Source organism: Eulemur rufifrons, chromosome 8, assembly GCF_041146395.1.
Source record: "Eulemur rufifrons isolate Redbay chromosome 8, OSU_ERuf_1, whole genome shotgun sequence".
Classification (NCBI taxonomy): domain Eukaryota; kingdom Metazoa; phylum Chordata; class Mammalia; order Primates; family Lemuridae; genus Eulemur; species Eulemur rufifrons.
In genome coordinates, this window is record NC_090990.1 from 39,481,492 (window position 1) to 39,503,182 (window position 21,691).

At 59.8% G+C, this 21,691-nt stretch overlaps 1 protein-coding gene across 3 annotated transcripts in view; it reads right to left on the reverse strand.

Annotated features, from left to right (window-relative positions):
- The window catches only part of GLIS1 (GLIS family zinc finger 1), a 209,210-nt gene that overhangs the window by 18,009 nt on the left and 169,510 nt on the right, over window positions 1-21,691 (reverse strand). For all 3 annotated transcript variants that reach the window (XM_069477958.1, XM_069477957.1, XM_069477956.1), the window contains one exon: window positions 4,022-4,183. In XM_069477958.1, coding sequence (XP_069334059.1) covers window positions 4,022-4,183 — 162 coding nt within the window. The remainder of the gene's footprint in view (window positions 1-4,021; window positions 4,184-21,691) is intronic.

Below are 21,691 nucleotides of genomic sequence, written 5' to 3' on the forward strand. Positions count from 1 at the left end.
TTCCCACCCATGGCACTGCCCACCCGCTGCTGCAGCAGGAGGGACCTGTCTGACTCATCCCAGGTCTCAGGGTGACCCAGGCCAGGGCACTCTTGGCTCTGAGTTCTGATCTCTCCCAAGGGGCCTCCCCAAGACCCTGCTGGGGACTCGGCCGCTCCTGGGGCTGGAGGTTCACACGGCTTCCCCTTCTGAGCACATCTCGTGGTTCTGATCTCTCAGGACCCTCCGACCCTGGGACTGCAGGGGACAGGAGACCGTTTGGAGGAAATGACTCCTCTCAGAGTCAGTACCAGGGACTGCGGTGTCCCACGCGGACCTGCCCCCCAAACCTCAAGGCAACTCTGCCCCTGCTGGACTGAGGAGAGGCCAGTCTGACCTTGGACCCGGGGAGAGGTGCCCACGGCCCAGGGCCCCTGTAGTGGGGGAGCACAGAGACGACCATACCTGGGTGCTGCCTCGGAGGGTTGCCGGGGTAAAGGATGGAGGAGAGCAAAAAGAGAGAGACAGAGCGGTGAGAAGCTTGCCTGGCTGCGAGGGAGGCCCGGGGGAGGGCTGAAGGCCTGTCTGCGACCGCCCCCCAGCCCCCCACTCCACCGGCCAGTCTCTCTCCAACGCGCACAGGGCCCTGCCCTGCCCCTGAGCTGGCCCCCAGCTCTGTCCCTTAGGGATGCTGGTACCTTTCCACTGCTTTTGTCAAAAAGCGAACGCACAGGGCTCGTGTCCGCAGGCGCAGTTGCTGGAGACGAGGCAGCAAGGCCCGTCTCTGTGTTTGTTTTTCCAGGGCCTGACATGTGCAGGACACTCCTCAGGCCCCGGCCCCCGCAAGCCCTCAGGAAACCCCGTGGCTGTCCCCAGACAGCAGCCAAACCCCAGGCCTGGAGTCACCGCACAGGTGCCAAGGCCGGGGCTACCTTCCTCTCGTTAGCACCAAGGATGCGCCTCAACAGGCCTCGTGGGCCCTCTGGACCTTGCTCAGGGCAGAGCTCCTCGCCGAACGCCCCGCGTGCGCAGGCTCTGTGCTAAGCACTGGCCACCGCGGCCTCCTCTGAGTCCCGTGTGCACCCACGGGAATCGTCCCCACTTTGCAAATGAAGAAATCGAGGCTGACGTTTGGCCCAAGATCTCAGAGCGAGTAAGAGTGTGTCCGTGACACTGCCGGGACACTTCCTCTCGCCTGTAGCCTTGAACAGTCCCGCCAAGGGTGCAAAGAGGAGAGAGTCTCGCCCCACCCCATCATGCCAATGGGGAAACTGAGGCCCAGAGCAGGACAGTGGCCTATTCAAGTCCATGCAGGCCGTCTGTGGCAGTCAGGACTCAAACGCACATCGACAGCCTGGGACCTGGCAGGACCCGGTCGGCTCCGAGTCAGTCAGTAAGGGGACAGGCAAGGGGAGGCTGCACAGGCCGCGCGAGGGAGGGAGGCATTTACCGCTCAGGAGTCCCAAGGAGGTGGGTGGCTTTCCCTAGACCTCCGGGACCAGGAGGCAGGGACAGGGTTAGAACCCGGGCCTGGTCCTCTCCAGTCTGCTCAGAGAAACTTTCCCGCCCGTGGACAGAATCCCATGTTCTCTGATGCCAGAGGGGAGCTGGGGACATGGCTGGGTCCCCTCTTGGGGTGTGACCCACTGGGCCTGCGAGGGGCGGGTGCCGGGACGGCAGCCTAGCAACACGGAGTGTGTGTGGTGTTTCTATGGGAGCTGGGTACGAGTGGGGTGCTGGGCTCGGCGGCCTCCGGGGGACCTCGTGGGGAGATGAAGGCCCGAGATAACCCCGCGGGCTCCTTCTGGGCCTGACTTGACCCAGGCCTTGGGGCTCTGTTCACACACCAAGTAAGGGCCAGAGGCCTGTTGCTTTGGGGCTGGGTCCAGGAAATGCAGTGAGGACGGAGGGAGGAAGGGGGTGAGTCAGAGTAGGTGGCCCGAGAGGCCCTGGAGGGTGGGGGGAAGGTGCAGAGGGGCCTGGCGCTCTCGCTGCTGCCTGTGGCCTCTGGGAGACGTGACCAGGGATGCTGGCATCCAAACCGTGCCTCTCAGGGCCCGGGCCAGGGTGTCGAGGGCCCAAGGGCTGGGGAGGTAATGAAGGGGCAGGGGATTTGTTGGAGCCACTCCTCACTTGATGTCCCCAGCACGGCCTGTGACAGTGAAGTCTGGAGGGGAGGGGAGTTGGGTTCGGCCTGGGGACAGGGCTCTTCCTTGCCACCCTCATCCCCTCTGCTCAGCTCCTCTCTGCAGGGCGGCTGCCACATAAGCTGTTCCAGCAAAGAGCACTGGACGTGGAGTCCGACAGCCCTGGGTTTGCATCCAGCTCGGCCAGGTGCCCGCTAAGGACAGGTCAAATAACTCAGTCTCTGCGTCTCAGTTCCTCTGTTTACAAAGTGGGGATAATGGCCTCCACCTTGGGTTGTCACCAGGATTAAACTGGGGGTGGTATGTGATACTGTGGGGGCCTGGGGATGTGAGGAACAACCGCACCAGGGCCTGGCCTGGCCCCAAGAACATGACTTCCCTGCTATTTTCTGCCTCCTCCCTGCCATCCATCTTTTCTGGGTTTCAGTTTTCTCAGCTATAAAATAAATGGCTTGGATCGGAGTCCTGGAATGATCCTTTCAGCTCTGACCTCTAAGGCTGGGTGCGGTGGCCCAGCGCGGTGGCTCACGCCTGTAATCCTAGCACTCTAGGAGGCCGAGGCAGGAGGATCACTTGAGTTCAGGAGTTCGAGACCAGCCTGAGCAAGAGCGAGACCCTGTCTCTACTAAAAATAGAAAAATTAGCCAGACGTGGTGGCATGTGCCTGTAGTCCCAGCTACTCGGGAGGCTGAGACAGGAGGATTGCTTGAGCCCAGGAGTTTGAGGTTGCTGTGAGCTAGGCTGACGCCACGGCACTCACTCTAGCCAGGGCAACAGAGTGAGATTCTCTCTCAAAAAAAAAAAAACCTCTCTGACCTCTGTTCTTTCATGGCCTCCGACTTACCCGACGGGTCAGTTGCCCTCTTGGGCCTCCGTTTCCTCCTCTGTGTACTAGGCAGGCTGGGCTGATGGCCACTCAGATCTCCCAGCCCCCACCCACAGAGTTCCCCCAAATCTGCAGGAAGAACAGAGAAGCAGGTCTGGGGCCCAGATGTGGGCTCTGGCTACAGACACCAGTCTCCTGCAGCACACAGGGGTTGGGGTCCTCCCAGGGCATGTGCCCCCCCACCCAGGGCCCGTGAGACTGGTCAGCTCTGCCCCCGTCCAGCTGTGTGATCGTGAGTAGGCACTGACTTCCTAGAGCCCCACTACCCTCATCTGTCAAATTGGCTAGTGAGCCCCTGACGGCCGGGTAGGCGTGAGATCCTGGGGCTGATGTTTTAGAGGGTGCTATTAATCGCACGGGGGCAGGGGGATGATGGGCCAACACCGGGGGAAAGTTGCTGGTTATCCACCGTCTGGCACAGACAAGGTAAGGGAGGTAGGAAGAGATCCGGGCATCTGGAGGCCCCGGTCACTGCTGCAGGAGCCTGGAGTCTTGTGTGCTGGCCACCTCGACCCCTTGCCTACAGTCTCAAGGGACAAAGAATGGCCCTGGAGAGCCTCTGGTCTGTCTCCATGAAGGCAAGGGAAGGGCAGGTTGCAGCCTGCTCTGGGCATGGCTGACAGGCTCTGGGGAGACGACACTGGAGGGAGAGCCCACTTTCTCCATGCAGATACGCAAGGAGTCTAGAGCCCGGGCTGGTACCCCTGGGCCAAAGCAGTGGTTCTCAATGGGGGGCGAGTTTGCCTCCCCTCCCCCCAGGGACATTTGGCAATGATCAGAGACATTTTTGGTGGTTGCAACTGAGAGAGGGAAAGGTGCCTCCTGTCTACCTAGTGGATGGAGGCCAGGGATGCTGCTAACATCCTGTAATGAGGCACAGGAACCCCTCCCTCCCCGCCCAAGAATTATCCTCCCCAAGTGTAAGCGGGGCCAAAGGCAAAGGCAGGGGCTCTGCACTAGACAAGTGTGTACGCCTCCATCCCCGCCCGGCCTCTGTCCCCCGGCCTACCGTGTCGAGGTGCGTGCGCTGGTGCTTGGCGCGGTCGCTGGAGTTGCTGAAGGCCTTCTGGCAGCCCGGGTGCTGGCACAGGTACGGCTTCTCGCCCGTGTGGCTCCTCAGGTGGATCTTGAGGTTCTCCAGCCGTGAGAAGGCCTTGCTGCAGCCTTCAAACTGCAGGAGAGGCGGTGAGGGGCACTCTCAGCCCTTCGGGCACCCCGACCCCCACCTGGGAGCTCAGCCCCCAGTTCCCGCCCTGTCCGAGCCTCCAGGAGCTCCGGATTGGCTCCCCGTGGAGTGCTCAGGGCCCAGACCCTCTCTAGGAAGCCTTGGTGGGTCCATGGAAACTGCAGCCCTGACTTAGAGGTGGGGCCCTAGGGCTGGGGAAGAACAGCGCCATTTCTGAACCTATAGACCCCTCCTCAAGGCCACCTGGAAAGCACAGGTGCTGCAGCGCAGGGCTGGGTCGGGACTCGGAGGGCAGGCGCGTCTCAGCACAGACAGCCCGAGATGTGGAGCCCAAGGCCTGGGTCTGAATGGGGCTCTGTCCCAGGAGGCTTTGGGCAGTGCCCTTGATCCCTCTAGGCCTGATTTCCTTGTCTTCAAACTTGAGACTGTGTGGCCACCACCCAGCAGGGCTGATATGAGGGCCCAGGGGTAGGACGCTGAGTGTCAAGGGGCTGTGACCGTCTGGAGCACGGCATCGGCGGTAACTGCTGTCACAACAGTAACCGCGTCTGTAGCTGCAGGGTCTTCTGTGTTTCGTGTGGCTCTGCTATCTCATGTGGCCCTCCACACTTTCCTGCCTCTCTTTAGGCCCACCCCATGCTCTAGATCAAGAGTCGCTGGGAAATTTCCAGCCCTTGTTCATGAAAGCCGCTCAGCAAGGACTGTCCCTCTCTCACAGCCTCGCACCCAGTCTCCCTCGGCCGTCACCGCCCCGCTCGGGCGCTGCCCGGTGCGGGCAGCGGAGGCTCCTTCCCGCTCCTCCCCACCGCCTGGCCCTGCTCCAGCCAGGCTGATGGTCCGCCGTGCGCACGCACCGCTGTGAGGAGGGGACCAATGCTGATCGGCGCCCGCCACATCCAGGAGTGGTGCTGGGTGTTTGACCACACAACAGCTGTGAAGTATGTGACATCAATGTCCCCATCTCAGAGATGGAGGCATCATAGAGTACAAGCGACCTGTCCAAGGTCACAGGGCTGTGACACCAGGACTCACGCCAAGTCCGATGCCAAAGGCCAGGTGGCTCTGCTACACCCGCTGCCTTCCCAGGGGCAGGTGACCCTCGAGGGGGAAGGGACCAGAAGGAGCAGGCTCCCTTTTCCGAGTCATTGGTTTCCTTCCCCAGGTCCAGGGCTGAACTGCCAACCATGAGACACTAACCCAGACCAGGGCCCATGGGGCCTCACCCTTCTGAACCAGGAGCCAGCCTGCGCTCCCAGAAGCAGGCGGCTCAGGAGGAGGTGCGGGCAGCCGTGTTCCCCGAGGGCCAGAGCCCCCCCAGCCTGCTTTCCACACCTGTCCCTGGGGTCACCTGCAGGGGGTGGAGGAGCTGACGGGTTCTCATGCAAGTGTCCACATTTGGAACCCTTCACCTCCCTCTTTTTGAGCTGGGCACCGGTTTCTTTCTTGCTGTCTCCAGCTTGCAAGTCACCTTGCCCACCAGTGAGTTTAGGGGTGGGTGCCCGAGAGGTCTGTGGGCAGAGTCCAGACCCTGTGGTCCACCTGGCTGGTTTTCTTGGCGCTAGTCCCAAGCCATCCAGCGCATCTAGGAATTTTTGGTGTGGGGCCGTTCATCTGGACAGCCTGGCTCCAGCGTGTGCTGGGTGGTGCGGGGATGCAGAGCCCAGACACGGGTCCTACCCTCCAGTTCCCATGCGGGAGGCACATGCGCGCGCACACACACAAACACACACCCCGTCATAAAACACTGCGGTCGAGCTGTCATGGAGGGAAACATGGGGGCTGTGGCAGCACAGAGGTGGCGCCTAAGCCAGCCTGGGGGCCGCAAGACGTCTCCAAGGGCTGGGGGACTGTAGCAAGCTTGGAGAGACGCGTAGGAAGTGTGGAGACACAGGCAGTCAGTTACGCCAACACGGATGCATTCGCTCCATCAGTCACTCGTCTGCCTGAGCCTGGAACCACGACCAGAAGATCCAGAGAAGACAGTGGGGCAACGGGCAAGAGGGCCCAGGGAGGAAAGGCTCAGAGGCTCCAAAGCATGAAGGCCACAGATTCCCTGTAGAGGCCCCTCTGCGGCTGATCTAGGGTACACGCTGGGGGTGGGCTGGGTTCTTGTGGAGCCTGCTGGGAGGGCAGAGGCCAGATGGCAGGAGCTCAAAGGCCAGGCTGATAAGCTTGGGCTCCACCTTGGGGTCGGTGGGGACCATGGAAGGGCCTTAAATAGGGAGGGGACAGGGCCAGATATGCACCCTAGGAAGACCCCTCTGGCTGCTGCTGACAAGTGAGGGCTGGAGAGGAGGCAGGGAGAAGGCAGCTGTGGCAGGTATAGGTGAAGGTCAGCGAGGCCCGATCCAGGGCAGAACCACCCGATGGACAGGAGGACAGGGCCCAGAGACAATGACCTGTCCCGGGTGAGCTCCCTCCCCACCTCGCCTTGAAGGCCCGGCCGTAACTGTGGGCCATGCTCTGCTGGGGCCCGTCCAAGGCAAGCCGCCCACAGCTGGGTTTTAGAGGCTGTTCTGCTTCCTAGTTCCAGATGTTGTGCCTTTTCTATGCATCAAAACCAGAAGGAAATCCTGCTTGGGAGTAAACAGGCCACAAGCCACCCCCTTGCTCGCCTGCAATGGCCTTGTGCCAAGTTCACCCCAATGTGCGACAGAGGAGCCTCGGCTGGAGCGCGGGGCTTCCTTTCAGCATCCGGCTCGCCCCTTTGTTCCCCCGCCCCCTGGGCCGTGCGGGTAGGGGAGGTATCCGCAGCAGAGGCAATAACTCCTGAGTGCGTGATTTTCCCGACTTTAGTAGAGTCCACTGGACCCTGGAGATCGGTATTTCATCTCCTCTCCCCAGGCCTGTGTATTCCTGTCTGGGCCAGCCCTCCTCCTCAGCACACTCGTTCCCACCCCCGCCTTTGTGCAGACTGGGCTCCTCCTGGGACACCTTCCCCTCCAACTCTCTGACAATCTAATTCAGACATTTTTCAAAAGTCCAGGATCCACAGCTCGGTAGTTTATGGTCTCCCAACATGGACCCAACCACCTCTCCCATCCGCGTGACCCCTTGTGTCATCTGCTGGAGTGATTGATGACTGTCTCTGGACCTGGCCGGAATTTCCACGCCCTCGGGCCTTTGCATGAGCTGTTCCCTAGGCCGGGACTGCCTTTCCTTCACTCGCTCAGTCAGTAGACATCAACTCCTACTGCTCAAGCACCACCTCCTCCGAGAAGCCTTCCCCATGCCCTGCTCTGCAACACCCCTCAGCTGTAGGTGAGGTGTTCACTGTACAGCCATTGCCTTCTCTCCAGGCCCCCAGGCTGAGAGCTTGAGAGTCCCCGAGGACAGGGCTGTCATCTCTATCATAGGGCACAGGGGACGGGAGTTAGAAACATGATCCAGGGGTAGCTGGGCATGGGCGTCCATGCACCCCTGTGAGTACACCCCTTCATCCCGGTGTTTTTCAAGGTACCTGATACGTGTGCATGTACAGCCCAGCCTTGTCCTGCACCCTGCCCCCAACCCCGCCCCGGGACTTTCCAGAGCTGAGCTGCAGGCTGGGGTATAATAAGCAACTGGCCAGGGGGCCCTGATGGGAGTGGCCTGTCCCTCCAGGTGGAACCAGAAGTGGCAGCAGGTGGGGGAGGGGTGCTGCCCCAACAGAACTGGTCTGGGGTGAGGATGCTGCAGGGACCCCTGGCAGAGCCATGCCCCCATCAGGACTGGCATCCCAGACACGCCAGGGGCCTTGAGGGGTTTTGGGCTTTGCTTGCAGCTACCTGCCAAGGTCCCTGTGTTCCTCCCTACTGAACAACTTCACAGATGGGGACAGCAGAGGCACAGAGAGGATGGGAGTGACCATCCATTAAGCACCTACTGTGTGCTGGCTCTGTTGGGCCTGGTGCTGTCACAAATGTGGCATCTCATCCTTTCCATGGCCCTTTGGGCAAGGGTTACTGTCCCCACTGTCAGATGAGGGGCCGAGGCTCAGGGGGCAGCCAGCACAGCAGTTATAGACACGGACTCTGGTGTGGACCGAGCTGGGCTTGTGTCCGGCTGCTCCACTTACTGAGTGATCTTGGACAAGTCACTTCAACTCATTGAGCCTCAGTTTCCTCGACTGTGACACTGGATGAGCTCTACCCACTGTGGAAGGGGGCTGTGGGGATTAAACGAAACGATGCAGAGTAAGTTCAAAACCCTAGGGAGGGGCAACCCGGGGGGGCTTCCAGCTGGGGGAGGCTGCAGAGCTACAGAAGCCTGGTGCTTAGGCAGGGTCTGGACACGTGGCTGGGAAAGTGTTTCAGGGAGGGGTAAAACAAAGGCGGGGAGACCAGCAGGGGTGGTATATGTTCTGGAAACAGCTAAGGATCTGCTGAGCCGGAAGGAAGGGGGACAGGGAAAAGAGAGGTAGGAGTAGAAATGGAAGTTTGGGGGCTCCCTTCATTTAAACACATGGGGTGATGATTCATTCTGGAGCAGGTAAGTTGTGGGATTTCTGATCCCAAAAGAGTTCACAGAAACCACTAATTACTAAAGTTCTGCCCCAAATGGGGTGGCACAAGTCTATTCACCTGGGAGACTTCGGTGTCATTTTTGCTGGTCACACTACCCCAGGCCTTCCACTTTCTACCCAGATGCTGGAGCAGGAACCTGTCCCCTTTTCCCTGGTCCCTTCGTCCAACCGGCCACCAACCCAGGGAATGCCACCTCTTAAGCATCCTTCATGTCTGCCCCTCCCCTTCTTATCTGCCCCACCGCCCTAGTCCACAGCCCAGCATCCCTCACCTGCGTGACGGTACCAGGTGCCATCCTGCCTCCCTCCCTGCCCCTCCCAACGCATTCCCACGTGGCATCCAGAATGCAGACTTAAGCTCGTAGGTCTGTCCGTGTCCCACCCTGCTCACACCCTGCACGGCTCCCCAGTGCCTGCAAATCCACCTGGCGTTCCGGCCAGTGTGATCCGCCCCTTGGTGATGGCGTGCGGGCGTCTGCACCCTCCAATTCCCACACCCACACCACTGCATTCCAGCATCAGAGCGGTCTGGGTGCAAATCTGGCCTCGAATTCACTGCACTTGTCAGAGCCCAGATACCTCATATATGTAAAAAGGGGCCACGGTGGGTGGTCTCTGTGAAGCACGGGGTGCGTGGGCCCCGATGCCACCTGTGTCCACCCGGAGAATCACATGGGCACCTCCTGTTCAGGGCGGATTTGACACACACTAGCTCAGATAACCACACACACCACAGGCTGAGCTGGCCGGCAGGAAAGGCTCACGCGCCACGGGGAAGGGAGAAGGCGGTGGCCGCGGGGAGGGGTTCAAGGAGCGGGAGGGGCATTTAACAGTATTGAAAATCGAAGCATAGGTGGCGAGGGCTTTCTTATTATCTTCAAATGCACAAACATTAAAACATATTCTAAGATGAAATCAGGGTGAGTTCAGAATGATCTAAGTGACGGGGCGACACGCTCAGACACCGCCCGCGGGCCGGGTGCTGTGTGTTTCACTCCGTCAAGTCACCCTGCCCTGCTGGTGAAGCGACTTCCCAGCCCCGCTCTGCAGATGAAGAATCTGAAGCTCCGAAAGGTGATGTCACTGGCTCTGGGTCACACAGACAGTGAGTGACAGAGCTGGAATCTGACCTTGGGTCCGGCTAACGTGTCTGTAATGTGCCCCTAACCACTCTGGCCACTGCCTCAGGGACCCCTATATACAGCACCAAAACCAGGCTCTCACTTAGGAGCTATTGCTGTGATTTCAGACCAGGCCATCGTGGGCTCCGTTCCCGCGGAAAGGCCAGGCCCAGCCCAGAACTCAGAGCTGACGCTGGGCTGGGCGGGGACGACGCCCTCTGCGGGATGCCCATGCGGGAACGCTGGCGGCACGGCGCAGAAGAAAGCGCCCGGCTGAGCCGCAGAGCAGAGGCTTGAAAGGCCCAGTTCCCACATATGGGGCGTGTTACAGAAGATTAAAATAATGGGGGAAAATACCCCGGGAACCGTGAAGCCCCAGACCATCTGGAGTTTTATAGTAACAGGCAGGGGAAAATCAGAACCTAATTGAAAAAAGTCCACTGCAATCCATAACCGCTGCGTGCAGCGCACAGGACGGAGGGCAGAGATGAAAGACAGAGGGGAGCCATCCCAGGAGCCAGGGAGGGGGGGGCATCTTCCCCCGAGGCCGAGCCCAGGGACCCCTCAAGCCCTGGCTAGGGGAGGAGGAGGGCTGGGCACCGGGTCAGAGGTTCGAATCTGCAGGCTGGGATGTCCCACTGTGCAGCAAGCCGCCTGTGAGACCCTGTGCATCTGCAGGAGGGCCAGGACTGTGCAGGGACACCCCGCTCGGTGCCTGGCACGCAGCCCGACCAGGCGAGGCTGTGCCCCCTCTGTCCTGGGGAAGGACCGAGGTGAGGTGTGTGACGCCGTGCCGCAAACCAAAGGCCATGAAGTCAGGCAGAGGTCTGTGCGGTGGGTTCCACTGCTGATAGCCCGAATGTGGGCATGTCCCCCCTCTGTCCTCATTTTTCTCCTCTCTGAAATGGGGCCACCGCAAACGGCTGCTAGAAGTAAACAACAGCGATGCCCGGCTTAGGAACCGGCACGTGGTGCCTAATGAATGTCAAGTTTCCTCCCTGCGGCTGGCACGGCCCAGGAGGGGGGGCTCCGTTTCTCATGCTCTAACCAAGGATCAGACACGGAGAGTCGAGAGGTTTGAGAGGACGGGGCACGAGGCGGGGCAGGGAGGAAATGCCTCCAGTTTCAGCATTTGCCAGTGACTTGCTTCTAAACAAACATTTCTTGTTTAAGGGTAGAATATATTGGGTTACAAAAGTCTGGCAGGCCATTCAGGGATCAACTTCTCATTTTTGTACAAACTTTTAAGTTACTTTACAACAATGATTTGGATGAGAGAGATGTGCGGTGCCAGAACCTTCTCCAAGATGTCAAATAATTCTGTGTTTGGCCAGCTGGAAAGGCCAGCCAGCTGGGAGCCGGAGTCCACTCCTCACCCGCACTCTGGGAGGGGACTCCCGCTGGCCCTGGGGCTGCGGTCCTGTGATTCCCCCACGGGCTTCCCCGGGGGCTGTCAGAGCCTGGTGCTTTCCTCAGTCCTCCAGGGGGAGGTCGAGGCAAGAAGGGAAGGGACAGCCTGGAGGAAAGGCCTGGGAGGTGAGGCTGGAGGGCACTGGCCCCAGCACTGTGCTCGGGACTACGAGGTCCTCTAGGGGCTAGTCCCGCTGTGGGCACGCAGTGCCTTCAGCATAAATGAATGAATGGGAAGGTGTCACAGCTATCACGATGACATCACTTTGACTGCGTACCTGGGACTGGGCCAACCGCTTCCTAAACACCATCTCCTCAGTCCCATTAGGCAGGTACAGCAACCCCCATTGTTACAGATGTGGAAACTGAGGCCCAGGGAGTCTAGGTTACATATGAGGCTCCCAGAGCTCATGCATGGGACGGAGCCTGGGTTCTCTTCCAGTGCCAAGCTCTGTGCCCCAGGCCCTTGGCACACTCCCGTCCCAGGCAGCCATGCTGCAGGGACATCCTGAGATGCAAGGCCTGAGCGGGAATCTCCCATCTGCTCAGTTCACGGGGCCTCCACAGCCACCCAGAGACACTGCGGGCTGAGAGGGAACTGCAATGGGGAACGGGCCAGAGGGGCCACAGGCCTCCCTCCCGGAGCCCGTCAGGCTGTGCCTACCCTCGGGAGGAGGATTCCAAGGCTGGTGGGGTGGGGGCTGCAGACAGTGTGACCCCCTGACAGGAATGCACAGACAGCTCTGGGCTCAGCCCTTCTCCAGCAAAAAGCCCTATCTGGGCAAGAAATGGGTTCCTGTTCCCAGCAGTTGAGGAGTCTCGCAAGGCGGCCAGCGAGGACCAAGAGTGCCACCCCGTCCATGGGTGAGTGGAGCCGCCAAAAGTAGGGGTGCAGGGGGCCTCAGTCTGCTTCCAATGGGGCCCAAGTGGACCGGTGGGACCTGGGGAGCTCCCAGTGCTGAGCTGTGGCTGGATGTCGTTTGGGATGCGGAGACGGGGTTGGTGACGGGCACAGGATGAGACACACACACACCCCGAGCCACCAGGCACAAACCCGGAAACCCAGACACACACAAACCATGACGTTAACGCCTCTCCTCCCAACCAAGCCACACGTCAAAGACACAGAGCCTGACTCGTGGCAGAGACACAGGCCAGCGCACACGCTCACACAAATACCCAAAGACACCCAAGCCCCAGACCCGCCACATGCACAAACGTACTAACTCCCAGCCCACGCTCCGTGCAGCACACGGAGAAACTGGCTCCCACCTAGAGTACGGACGGCCTCGCGGTGGTTTGTGCCCAGGGAGAAGGATGCTCCACCCGGAGACGACGTCCATAAAAGGCTTCCAAGGGATCAGTAGATAAAGACGGGCCCTCACACCAACATCCCGACAGCCACTGACACAGCCTGACCCGTGGACAATCACGCTCCCACACTCCTGTCTCTGCAGCTGCAGGAGGTGGCACTGAGGCTGGAGACGGAAGGGGCCAGGTGCCCTGAGCCTCCTGACTTCCCCTCGGTGGCTGGCCTGGCCCGGCCTTGGGGAGGGCATCTACAGCCCCAGAGAACCCCGAGACGAGGCCTCAGGCCAGCCTGGGGCCCCTCCGACCTCTCCAGCCCAAGCCCAGACCCCTCTGCATGCTCCGCCCACAGGCCGCACCCTCTGCTCACAGGCCCCTCTGTTCCCGTCTGGTCCTCCCGGCCTCCTGGGCTGACCCTCCCCCCATTCTCCTCCTTCCCGCCCTCCTCTGAGCACCCGGGGACCTCCCTGGCCTCACCATCGCTCACCTGCGCACGCGCCGCACACTCCCTAAGCAGCCAGCCCTGGGCAGTCCCCCACCCCTGGCCCACCGCCCTTCACAGCCAGCGCAGCACAGGAGCCTGCTGGGTGGCTGCAGCATCTCCCTGCGGCCCTGCGGGTGAGGCTGGCAACTCCTGCTTCAGGAGGAAGAACAGAGGCCACGACAAACCGAAGGGTCCTCTCCAGCCTCTGCCCTCCCCACAAATAAACTCACCCCCACGGCCGGGCAGGAGGTAGGGCGTCTCCCTCCCCTGGGGATGGTGGGCCTTGGTTTGATTCCTCCTCTTCCCAGCTCCTGTGAACCTCAGTGTTCTGGTCGCAAAATGGGGCGACACTCCTGGCCTGAGGCCCGGACGGACATCGGGCCATGGCCTTGGTGCAGGGCGCAGGACAGGTGTTCGGTAAACATTAGTCCCGCTTTGGGGCTTCTCCTCCTAAGCCCATGAAGCAGCAGGGGAGGGGTGAGGAGGAACACCGGGGTCTGAAGACCTGATCCCAGCCCTGGCACTGCCACAGGTTGCTGCGTGACCTTAGCCCGGCCACCTCCCTTCCCTGAGCTTTACCCCAGAGCTGCCTGCCCACCAGGGCCTGCCTGACCAGGAGGTAGCAGCTGCATTAACGTCCAGCCCTGCAGGACACACAGCTGGGCTGCCTGGGGAGGGACGACACCAGATATTCCACCGGCCACCTGAGCTGAAAGAACACCTAGCGTCGGTCACGGTCACTGGGGATATTCACAAACACGCAATGTGCTAAGTTCCTGTGTGATGTCCTGGGGGGGTGAGAGCAACCTGCCCAGCGTGCACCTGAGGCCCAGACCCCATGAGAAATGTCCTGTGCAGCTCTGGACCCCCACCTTGTGAGGGGACAGCTGGGGCCTGTGGCACCAGCAGAAGCCACGTTCAGAGCCAGGCTGGGGAGGGGCAGGGGTGCGTCTGGGCAGGCCTGCAGGGTGTGTGTAGCTCCAGGGGGTGACGGGGACCTTGGGAGGCTGCAGGTGGGAGGAGTCACCTCGAGGACTCTGCGCAGTGGCGGGAGAGGCTCTACCAGGGCAGACGGTGAGCCATGGCCCCAGATGCTCAGGAGCAGAGCGGGCGACTGTGTGTTCATCACGGCTGCTTGGAGGTTGCCTTCAGGGCACAGCCAATGGTCCTAAGCTGGGCTGGACCTGCCACCTGGGGGTCAGGTGTCCAAACAGGCTAGGCTGACCTGCCCCTAGCATCATCACCACACACCACCCAGCCACCCACCACCGATCACCTGAGAAGTCCTGAGGTGGCATTAGGGCCACACCCTGCGTGAGGCCAAGCAGCCCCACCTCACACCCTCCTGCACATGGTCAAACTCATGGTGGGCACTCAGTAAAGGCAGGGTGACAGCCCAGATCCAGGCCAGCAGCCCTGCAGGCATGCTCAAGACCGTGCAGAAAGGTGAACTATGGTCAGGAGCCAATGACGCACATGAGCAAACCCGATGAAATGCAAGCCACAGAGCAGTAAGAGTGTGGGGACAGCAGAGGCAAACCCTTCTCAGGCTGCACAGCACCTCTCTCCCCTGGTCCCACCAGCATCACAGAGATCTCATGGTGGGGCACAAATGAGCTGCTGTTTTGCTTTTTTTGTTTTGTTTTGTTTTTTGAGACAGAGTCTCACTCTGTCTCCCAAGTTAGAGTGCCGTGGCATCAGCCTAACTCACAGCAACCTCCAACTCCTGGGTTCAAGGGATCCTCCTGCCTCAGCCTCCCAAGTAGCTGGGACTACAGGCATGTGCCACCATGCCTGGCTAATTTTTTCTATTTTTAGTAAAGATGGGGTCTCACTCTTGCTCAGGCTGGTCTCGAACTCCTGAGCTCAAGTGATCCGCCCACCTTGGCTTCCCAGAGTGCTAGGATTACAGGTGTGAGTCCCCGTGCCTGGCCTGAGCTGCTGCTTTTAAGATGGGTAAACTGAGGCACCAGGTGGTGAAGGGAACTGTCTGGCGGTCTGTTCACCCTGTGGTGGTGGGGTTTGGTGGGGGAGATCCGGACACACAGTGGTCTGTAGTACACAGCTCCTCCCGTGGCCAGCGGCGACGGCAGCTGGGTGACTCACTCACACAGGCTGAGGAGCAGGGAGAGCCCAGTCCACGACCTCAGAGGCCTCTGTTCGAGGGCTCACTCTGGGGCTTCTCAGCAGTTGGGAGCTGCTGCCAACCGCTCTGCCCCTCCCCAAATGCCCCACTGTCCACAGTGACAGCTGGTTATAAGCCAAGGGCCCAGCAGATTCGGCCACGGAGAAACCGCCTAGGCCAGGCACCCTGGGAATGTCCCTTTCCCCACTGGGCCTCAGTCCCCATCTGTGGAATGGGCACATGTGGAACTGCATTGTGCCTCCACTCAAGTGTCTGGGAGAGGAGATGACTTAGCAGAAAGCAGAGCAGACAGGAGCAAATTCCTGGCTTCGGGGTTGCAAAATCTCAGGCCTCAGGGCCGAGTGGAAAGAACTCCGGAGATGGTGAGTCACGCGCAGTTAATATTTCAAATGATGTTTCTCCCATAAACCCATCCGTGCACCCAGCACAGGGCCTGGCCCAGAGCGAGTGTTCGTGAATGTCTGTTCTTGAATGAAAGAACCGAGGGAGCCTTGAGGGAAGTGTGGGGCAGGGCTGGAGGTAGCCGGCTGCCCAGTGGCCCCCAAAATTAGTGGGGACCAGGAGAGGCCTTGTAATGAGGAAAGAGCAAAGCTTCCTGTGTTCCCATTCCCCAAACCATGCTCCAGCTGGGACAGAGACATGGAGAGGACGCAGGACACGTGCAGACGGCATGCGCTGCGTGCCTAAGAGCTGGGAGGCTCTGAGCTCCGAGGTTCAGCCCTGGGGCCAAGCCCCGGGGGTGCTAATGGCACCACCATCTAGGTTTGTGGGGCCTGAAGCAAGGCTGCTCCCAGCAGGGCACAGGCCACCTGGGCCCCTGTGGGCCGGGCCCTGGGTGTGTCAAGGAGGTCCCACCCCAGCACAACGGCGGGGACGTTGAGTCTGGGCTGCCCCGGGGCTGCCTTTCAGATGGACGGGAGACAAGTGGGCTCTGGCCGCAGATGGGGCAGGATGGCTCAGCCGATGTCAGTGTGACAAATGACCCTAAGGACTTCTAGGTTCGGAGTGAGCCCCCCATGCCCTAGAACTTAGCCGCAACTAAGAGAACAGACAGGCAGCGGTCTGGAATTCACTACCCAGCGTATGGGAGTTCAGAATAGGAAGAGAGTGAAAGAAAAATGTAAAGTTACGTTTTTTTCTGTCATGCTCAAGTTTGTGGATGTCAGGTTCAGACCTGAGCTATGTAAAACAAAGCCCACCGAGGTCCCCCTCACAAGGGAGAAGTAGGGGGAAGCTGTCCTGGCGGGTGCCCCAGCCCTTCCTGCACGTTGCACTGTTCAACCTCCCGAGTGCCTTGGATGGGAGGTGCCACAGGGGTCCCCTTTCCTAGACGAGCAGACAGGGGCTCCGAGAGAGACTGGGCTCAGGGCGTGCGCAGAGCAGGCTGAGGAATTCTTCCCCAGGGATGGACCCAGGGCTGTCGGACACCAGAGCCCTTGCCCCTGTCCCGAGCTTGCATTAAATCAAAAGCAGAGTGGTGTATGGATTCAGAAAACATTGGGCCAGGGGAAAGAAACGACTAGAAACAAAGAACTAAATGTTTCCATGTCACTACAAAATAAGACTAGTAGTAACAGACATCAGGAGAGCAATGGTTTCTCTTAAAACCCCAAATCTCCCACGGTTCAGCCCCAAATAGGTTCGAAAGCTCTAGAAGGGCCCGGGACAGGCGTCCGGGTCCTCCCTTGCATCTGGGATGTCCCAGGGTCCGAGAGGGAAGAGGGCCTTCCGTTGGCCGGGCGGGCTGTCCGACTCTCACGAGAGCCTTCCCTATCCTGGACAAAGGAGAAACACCCGTGGTCCCCACACGAAAGAAGGAGCCACATAAGCTGGACCACGTCTGCCCAGGGAGGCGCGGCAGGGCCCGGGGAGCGGCAGGGCCGGAGCGGCACGCAGCGAGGCGCTCGTGGGGAGCCGGGGGGCGGCAGGAGGGGCGTGCTGGGGAGCCCGGCCGGCCCAGATGCCTGGCTCGGCAGAGCTGCCGTCCGACTGGGGGGACGCCTGGAACTCATTAGCATTATGTCAGGAATAATATAAAATTAAAACATTTAGCTTTGGCTTCTAAAATTAAGGAGGACAAAAAGAGAAGGATGCCATTGTGCTGAGCCGCTCAGCTATGACTTGGGCACCAATAATTTATAGAAAATAAATTGCTGCTTGGCACTTGGGCCCAGCCAGGGCCCTGGGGCTGCCAGCGGGGCTGAGGACTGGAAGAGGAGGCTGCGGCTCCGTCCCAGGGGAGGCAGGCTGGGAGTCTGGGTGCAGCCAGGGGCCCAGGGCCCTGCGGGGGCCTTTAGCGGCTCACTCGCCGGGGGAGTGCCAGGTACGTGCACATCTGCTGCTCGGCTCCCCGGCCACTGCCCCCAAATCCACCCTCGATGGCTGCCACTGCCCTCAGGCTACACCCTCAGCCTGGCTTTTCCAGCCTCTGCCACCTGACCACTGAGGACCTCCCAGCTGGGGCCGGCTCCTTGCACCCCCCCGTTCCTCCCTAGGCCCCAGGTACACCGACTACGTGGGCTGTCGGAACTTCCCGTCTCTCTGCTTCCGCACGTGCTGTTCCCCCAGCCTGGAATTTCCTCACGTGTCAGGGCTCAGCTCCAGCCCCGGCTCCTCTGCGAGGTTCTGAGCTTCGGGGCAGGTCCTGTGCCCGACTCTTTCCTGGGCCCACCCCAAGCCAGGGGCAAAAGCAGGGTGGCTGCGGAATCCGAGATCACGCCATGTCAGCACTGGCTGGATGCCCAGGGCCCTCATGTTACAGGTGGGGACACTGAGGCAGCCCAGAGCGGGCAGGGCTTCCAAGGCTTCCCCTGCCCCCACCAGCTGTGGATTCTCAGGGCAGGCTTCTCCTGCTCTCACGCGCCGCTGTGGGGGACAGAGTGCCCTAGAGTTGAGGCCTGGGTTCAAATCCTAACTCCCCTCCAGTCCCGTGACTGGTGCAAATCACCGAACCCCTCTGAGATTCAGTGTCTTTGTTTGCGTCACAAGGGTGGGAACGACAGCACGGTTTCCCCGTCCCAGGACCATAGAGAGTCACTGTGGATCAGACACTGCTGTAGCACAGTCCTCGGCCACCTGCGGCCCCTGTGCACACAGAGACACTGTGGTCCAAGGCTTCAAAGGACAGGGAGCCTGATGGGACAGAGACGTGGGCTCCTGGCTCCTCAGGAAGGCAGTCCAGACAGAGCTCACAAAGCCTGGCCTGTCCAGTGGCATCGCGGGGCAGACTGCAGTTCACTCAGTCACCCGCTAGCCATTCACTCGCTTCCTCACTCACTCATTCACTCCACTAACTGCTCACAGCCAAGATGTCCAAAATACACTGTCAGTGAAAAAAGCCGGTTACCAAATAGTAAGGATAGCAGCATTCTATTTCAGCAAAGAGTGTAACTACCAGACTTGTAGAGAACGGCCTGAAAAAATACTCTAGAACAGTTATTTTGAGTGCTGTAGTCAGGGGTAACGTCTCCTTTCTTCTTTATATTTCATTCTCTAATTTCTATTTCTTTACACATTATACTTATAGATTTACATTTTATACTATACTGTTTTGCTGAAGTTTAAAAAAAATTACAGTGGGCAGTGCAAAACTTTCATGGACAGGTCTAGGTTGCAACCCTAGACTTCTTAGCTCTGCGTGTGACCTGGGTGAGTTGCTGCAGGTGACAGCACCCTGGACGCTCCCACCCTTGATGTGCAGCCAGAGAGCTGAGCCAGATCTGGACCAGATAGCAGCTCCTGTCCTACACGACGTGGGCAAAGGGCTTTCCGCTGAATTCAGTTTCCGCATCAAAAAATGGGGATGGCGTGATGACTCCCAGAGGGGATCTGAGGATTCAGGAAGACATGGATGGTGACCAACTTTCAAAACAGCTGGGATGAAGCCCATGAAGGCAACAGCTGTGCGCCTGCATCGGGGGACCCAAAGCCCACCCCCAGGGTGCACTGGGGGATGTGGGTGCCTCCCCATGGGAGTGACATCACCCAGCTCGTTCCACACGTGGTGGCCAATGATGACTGAGGAATCAGACGGGCTCACTGCTAGAGCAGAGGAGCCACAGAAAAGTCCAAGCCGCAGACCCGGATGGGAGGGCAAGGACGGCATTTCACCCCCAGCAGCACCCACGAGCCACAGAGCACCCAGCAGGAGCAAATGTTCCTTTGACACCCATCTCTACAGCCTCAGCCAAGCATCTGGGGTCACATCCCTGAGCCACCTGGATGGGGTGTGGGCTTTGGAAGACCAGGTTCAAGTCCCAGCTCTGCTGCTTACTGGCTGGGTCCTTAGGCATGTTAGCCCCTCTGGTCCCGGACATGTCTTCTGGAAAACAGAGTAAACACTCTCTGCTTGCCGGTTTACTGTAAGGACTACCTGACATGAGAGATGGGCGGGCCCACCACCTCTGGGCTTGGGATAGGGTTCATCCAGCAATACCAATATGCCAGTGAGAGGTGGCACAGTCCATGCAAGCTACCCTGCCGCGCCTCTGCTCCCACTATCCTCTGCCCAGAATGCCCTTCTCTTGCCACTTCACCTGGCTAAGTCCTGCTCACCCTTCAAGCTTCAGCTCATAAGCCACCGCTTCCAGGGAGCCTTCCTGGATTCCCCTGCCATTAAGGCTAGGCCCCCCTGGGGTGTTCCAGCCATGCCCTCCCCTCCCTCACAGTGCCTGGACTTGGCATTGTAACTGTCGGGCTCTGCACCCCTCTCTCACCAGCTAGGGGTGGCAGTCAGACATAGGACGGCCCTGGTCCTGACTGGCCTCTCACTCCAGGGCCCAGCCACGGACTGGCACTCAGCGGGTGTCCAGGGCATGTTTGCTGACTGCAACGATCTGCTCAATCAGGGTTAGACACCCACGTCTCATCTCACTGCTGGGTAAGGAGAAAGGCTCCTTTTCTTTTTAAGAGACAGGGTCTTGCTCTGTCACCCCGGCTAGGCTCAAGCAATCCTCCTGCCCAATCAGCCTCCCTAGTAGCTGGGACTAGAGGCACATGCCACCATGCCTGGCTGATTTTTCTTATTTTTTGTAGAGATGGGAGTTTGCTGTGTTACCCAGGATCGTCTCAAACTCCTGGCCTCAAGCGATCCTCCCACCTCACCTCAAAAAGTGCTGGGATTAGAGGTGTGAGCCACTGCACTTGGCCTCTTTCCTTTTACAATCACAGAAGGTCTGAGGTAAAGGGACGTCAGAGGAAGTCTGCTCATTTTACGGGCGGGAGGATGCCGCCCCGTGCATCCGCGGTGACGCCGAGACAGGGAGCTGGGTCTCCCGAGCCCAGCCCCGAGCTCGCTGACCTCTGGCCTCAGGACACTCTCCTCCCCACAGCCAGAGGAAGGACAGCCGCCAGCAGCTCCAGGCTCACAGTGCAGGTGGCAGGAGCAGCAGGGGACCTTCTGCCGCAGCCCCGTCTCCCCGTGTCACGGAACCAGCCTGACCTCTGCTCCACCGTCGCCTTGGGCTCCTGCTTCTGATGGAGGGAGGGAATTTCCTGTCTCCGTAAGGGTCCATCGCCTAGGCCCCGGCCGAGGCAAAACTCCCCCAGCACACCTAGCCCCCCCGAACCTCACCAACAGCCAGAGCCCCCTGGGGACCCCGTGGGCCCACCCCAGCCTGGAACTGTAGGGGCCCGTGCTGGAGAGCACATTCGCTAACCGCAGCCCAGGGGGCTTCACCATCGCTGGGACGACCACACATTCTGGAACACACGCTTGGTGAATGAGGCACAGACCGAGCCCGACAACTTCTGTCTCCCTGCCTGTCCCTTTGTGCTGAGCCGAGCCTGCCGTCAGGGGTCGCCCGAACAGAATGCTGCCTCGCTAGAAATGCGGCCTGTGGCGTCTATTTCTATTTTATTCAAACAGCCGGAAGGGTCCAACCAAGGCTCTCTCTGCGTGGGCAGCACGGACGACTTTTGTTCCCTTACCTGTGCTTTATTGTGTTTTCCATGTTTTCTGCAATAAGCATATAAAACTTCTACAAATATTTACCAGAACTCAAGGACAGACTCCTGCTTCTCCCTCCCGTCTCCCTGAGGCCTGCCTCCTTGCTGCTGAACACGGCTGGGGCTCTTCCCTCCAGCCACAAGCTCTAACTGGACCCGAGTCTGCTCACTTTATCTTCTCAACAACTGCGCGTTGTCAAGATGACTCTTGCCCAGGGCCACCGCAGGAGTCCCTGGCAGGCTGGACGTGAATCCAAGCCTGCACGGCTCCGGTGCACTTCCGCTCTCCCACCGCACCACCCTGGTGGGCTTCAGTTTCACCATCTGCGAGAAGACGGTCTCACGGGTCCCTTCTGGCCCTGGCACACCGCACCTAGCATGTGCCCAGGGCCCCGAGGGTGGGCTCAGGTGGTGAGTTCTGAGGGCCTCCCTGTCACACCAACACAGGATTTTGACCTTATCAACAAAATGCCCCATCTATGCACATCGCTAACGAGAGAGCCGCAGTCTGCACGCGGCGCCGAGTGTCTACCTGCCGAGGCCTTTAGCACGTTGTCATAATGTTTCCATGTCT